Source organism: Austrofundulus limnaeus, unplaced genomic scaffold (genome assembly GCF_001266775.1).
Source record: "Austrofundulus limnaeus strain Quisiro unplaced genomic scaffold, Austrofundulus_limnaeus-1.0 Scaffold8, whole genome shotgun sequence".
Classification (NCBI taxonomy): Eukaryota; Metazoa; Chordata; class Actinopteri; order Cyprinodontiformes; family Rivulidae; genus Austrofundulus; species Austrofundulus limnaeus.
In genome coordinates, this window is record NW_013952410.1 from 1,505,865 (window position 1) to 1,509,022 (window position 3,158).

A 3,158-nucleotide genomic window follows, 5' to 3' on the forward strand; every position below is an offset into this window, starting at 1 on the left:
CATGCACAGTAGTGGTAATTGGGGTAGGCCGTGGATGTCACAATACAGACAGGCTCTGGTATCATGGCTACCCAGCAACAGAGCTCAAAAGTGTGGGATCATTTTAAGAAAATGAAAGAGAAACCTGTACAATATCTGCAGAGCAGAACTTGCCTTCCACAGCAATTATTTTTAGTTAGCATATAGCTCAAATCTAACGATGGTTATATAATAGCAGCTGCATTCTGGCGCAATAAGCTGTATGTTTTATATTCAGTTAACGTATGATCCGATTAGTCGACTAATTGAAAAAAATAATCGGTGATTAATTGATTATAAAAATAATCATTTGTGGCAGCCCTAATTGTAATGTCACAAAAACTGGTCATAAAACATCAAACCCATAAGGGTGACAAAAAAAATCCCTTCTTGTATTGATGGGTGTTTTTCTGTCCCTGAAAGAATCATTTGAAGTCTGACAATTTATTTCCACTCCAGATTTGTTGAGTAAAATATGGAGATAAGTTTCCAAAACAATCTAAACTGAAACAGATGAGGGGAAAAAATACATTCCACCCGTTTTCCTGGAAAATAAAACAAATGTAACCAATTATAGCCAGCCTGGTGTCGGTCAATCACATGATTTGAGCTTCTACGTGGATTTATTAAGTGGAGTGCTTTGTTTACATCGAGTGCAGACCTGCATTTCGGAACAACGTATCTGGAAAATCTACTAGTGTAGAGGCTTTAAAACGGCACCCTTTGATACGTCCAGGATAAGTTCCTTTGAGATTGCTCTTCCATCAATAAAATCGCATGATCTTTAAACAGCTACAAAAACACTTGCTGATAGCACTTTAACATTTGTTTTATTAAAATCAAATGTTAAATTTTAAAGTCATATTCGACTTTTGCTGCAGATAAAAACCACGGTGTCTGGCACTCAGTAAAACTGCATAAGCTAAAATTTAGCTAGCGAACATTAAATAATTAGCTGCTAAACATTTAATGTTCGAGTATAATGATATAATTGGTAAGTCATAAAAATACGTGTTATTATCTGCATTCATATTTAACACTATTTAAATCATTTATACACAGAAAACAAACACTAGAGCAGCTCTCTACACAGCTTATGTTTGTTTGGTTTACCAGCAGGCTTTCTTAAGAGACAAAAATAGAAAAGTAGCAGCAAACAGCAGCTAGCTTCCTGCAGGTCAACGTTAAAAAGCAGCTAGCTGGACACTTTTTCTCGGAGAAACAAATAAAAACGCGAGAAATCAATTATTTGTCATCGCTCACCTGAACCGTGGGGAGTCTTTCAGACATTCCTCGAAGTCCACGGTTATCTTCATGATTACCGCAGTGAGTGACTTGCGCTCAGTTTGAGTAAAGTCGGTAATCCAGGATCAGAGTCTTCTTCTCCGTCCGACCAGCTGGCTCCACTCCGTCAGCGCTCCGCTAGCCAGCCAGCTAGCCTCGCAGGCCAGCAAGCTACGATTGAAAGCCGCGGGACTGCAGTCATAAACGTCGCTTTGGTTCAGTGTACCCCTGTCCGAACGAAAACTAACGCAACAAAGCCGTTTGTGGCGCAGAGGTCAAGTCTTAAAACAGAAAGTATCGTCCTGGTAGCTCTAGCAGATCAGCCAGCAGGAGAGAGGGACTTTACTGTTTCCAACAGATCCACTCAAAGATCGTCTATAGCATCCAGCAGGAGAGAGGGTCTTTGCTCCAAAGGAGTGACTCAAAGATCGTCTATACTAGGAAGAGAGAGAACCGTCACTTTGCGGTGAACATGGGTCGCCTCAAACTGGACTGTAGTTGTTGTTTGCTCGCAAGGCATTGTGGGTTCAGTTTAAAGGCTGTTCAGTAAAAACAAACCTACATAGCTATTAAATTTGATTGATGTGACAGTTTTTTCCGGATTACGGCAGAGAAAACAGGTGAAATTGTTGTGAAAATGTCAATGCACATTGCAGTTTTGAGAAGCATGGGTTTTGTAATAGTTTATTATTGTTTACTTTAGCCATCTGCACTATGAAGAACCGTTTCATTCAAAATGTAATAAATAAATAAATAAATAAATAAATAAATAAATAATGTAATTCAAGTATCATTAAATATTCCATCAAATTAATAAATGTCCCACTGAAATAAAACAAAATCAATAAAATTATAATACATTTTATACTTTATATTATTATTTATGTATTTATGTTTTTTCAAATACAATTTAACATTATTTATTTATTTATTTATTATATTTAAATTAGTTTGTGGGACTTTTATTTTGAACTCTCTTTTTATTTCATGCCGTTTCACAATTTCAGGCTGTTTTACTATTGCATGTAATTTTATTTCAGGTCCAAAGGAGGGGACAGTTTTCTCTGTAGGTTGGTATTCAGGAAATGATTTGTTTCACCACCCAACGGGGAGAACAGCATTACAACACACAAATGGAGGAACATTTGTCTTATTTTACTTTTACTGAGAGAAATGGAACAACGTGTTTGGGAACTGAATACAGGTTATTCAATAAAACAGTATTATTTGGCCAAAAGCCACCTTAATTACCTCTGCAAAGCCTTTATAATCACAGAGTGACAGTCATTCAACTTTATGGACATATGTCTGTGTTTATTTATATAAAAAATGAACGTTTCATATGAAGAAAGGCCAGGCAGGCGAGTATGGCCCCCTCTGGTCGTGAAACATCATTTTCCTGAATACCAACCCACAGAGAAAACTCTGCCCCTTCATTTGCACATTGGACCATGAAATAAAATGACACGAAATAGTAAAACAACCTGAAATGGTAAAATGTCATGAAATAAAAAGGGAGTTCAAAATAAAACTCCCTGAAATATGCAAAGTTGCTTTACAAAATAAGTGTCACAAAATAAAAAAAAATGTAATAAACAAATTTAAATATAAAAACATGCTAAAAATTTATTATAATTTTGTTTTATTTCATTGACATTTATTTTGATGGAATATTTATTAATATTTTATTAATTACATTTATTTCATTTTGAAGGAAACTGCTCTCCATACCGGACAGATTACCCAAACCAGTTTATTTTACTTTTCTGACTGAATCGTTTAGACACAGAGTGTGTACTCTGCATGTGTTAGCACTTCAACCCCAGGACTTAGACCTATAAAAATAACTAAACTGT

At 35.8% G+C, this 3,158-nt stretch overlaps 1 protein-coding gene across 4 annotated transcripts in view; it reads right to left on the minus strand.

Annotated features, from left to right (window-relative positions):
* Positions 1-1,792, minus strand: part of LOC106511045 (arf-GAP with coiled-coil, ANK repeat and PH domain-containing protein 2) — a 62,043-nt gene extending 60,251 nt beyond the window's left edge. Inside the window, exon 1 of one of the 4 annotated variants that reach the window (XM_013999786.1) lies at positions 1,282-1,792. In XM_013999786.1, the coding sequence (XP_013855240.1) occupies positions 1,282-1,334 (53 nt within the window). In that variant the 5' untranslated portion in view covers positions 1,335-1,792. The remainder of the gene's footprint in view (positions 1-1,281) is intronic. The other 3 variants (XM_013999796.1, XM_013999801.1, XM_013999809.1) reach the window with 3 other exon arrangements.
* Positions 1,793-3,158: the final 1,366 nt, after the last annotated feature.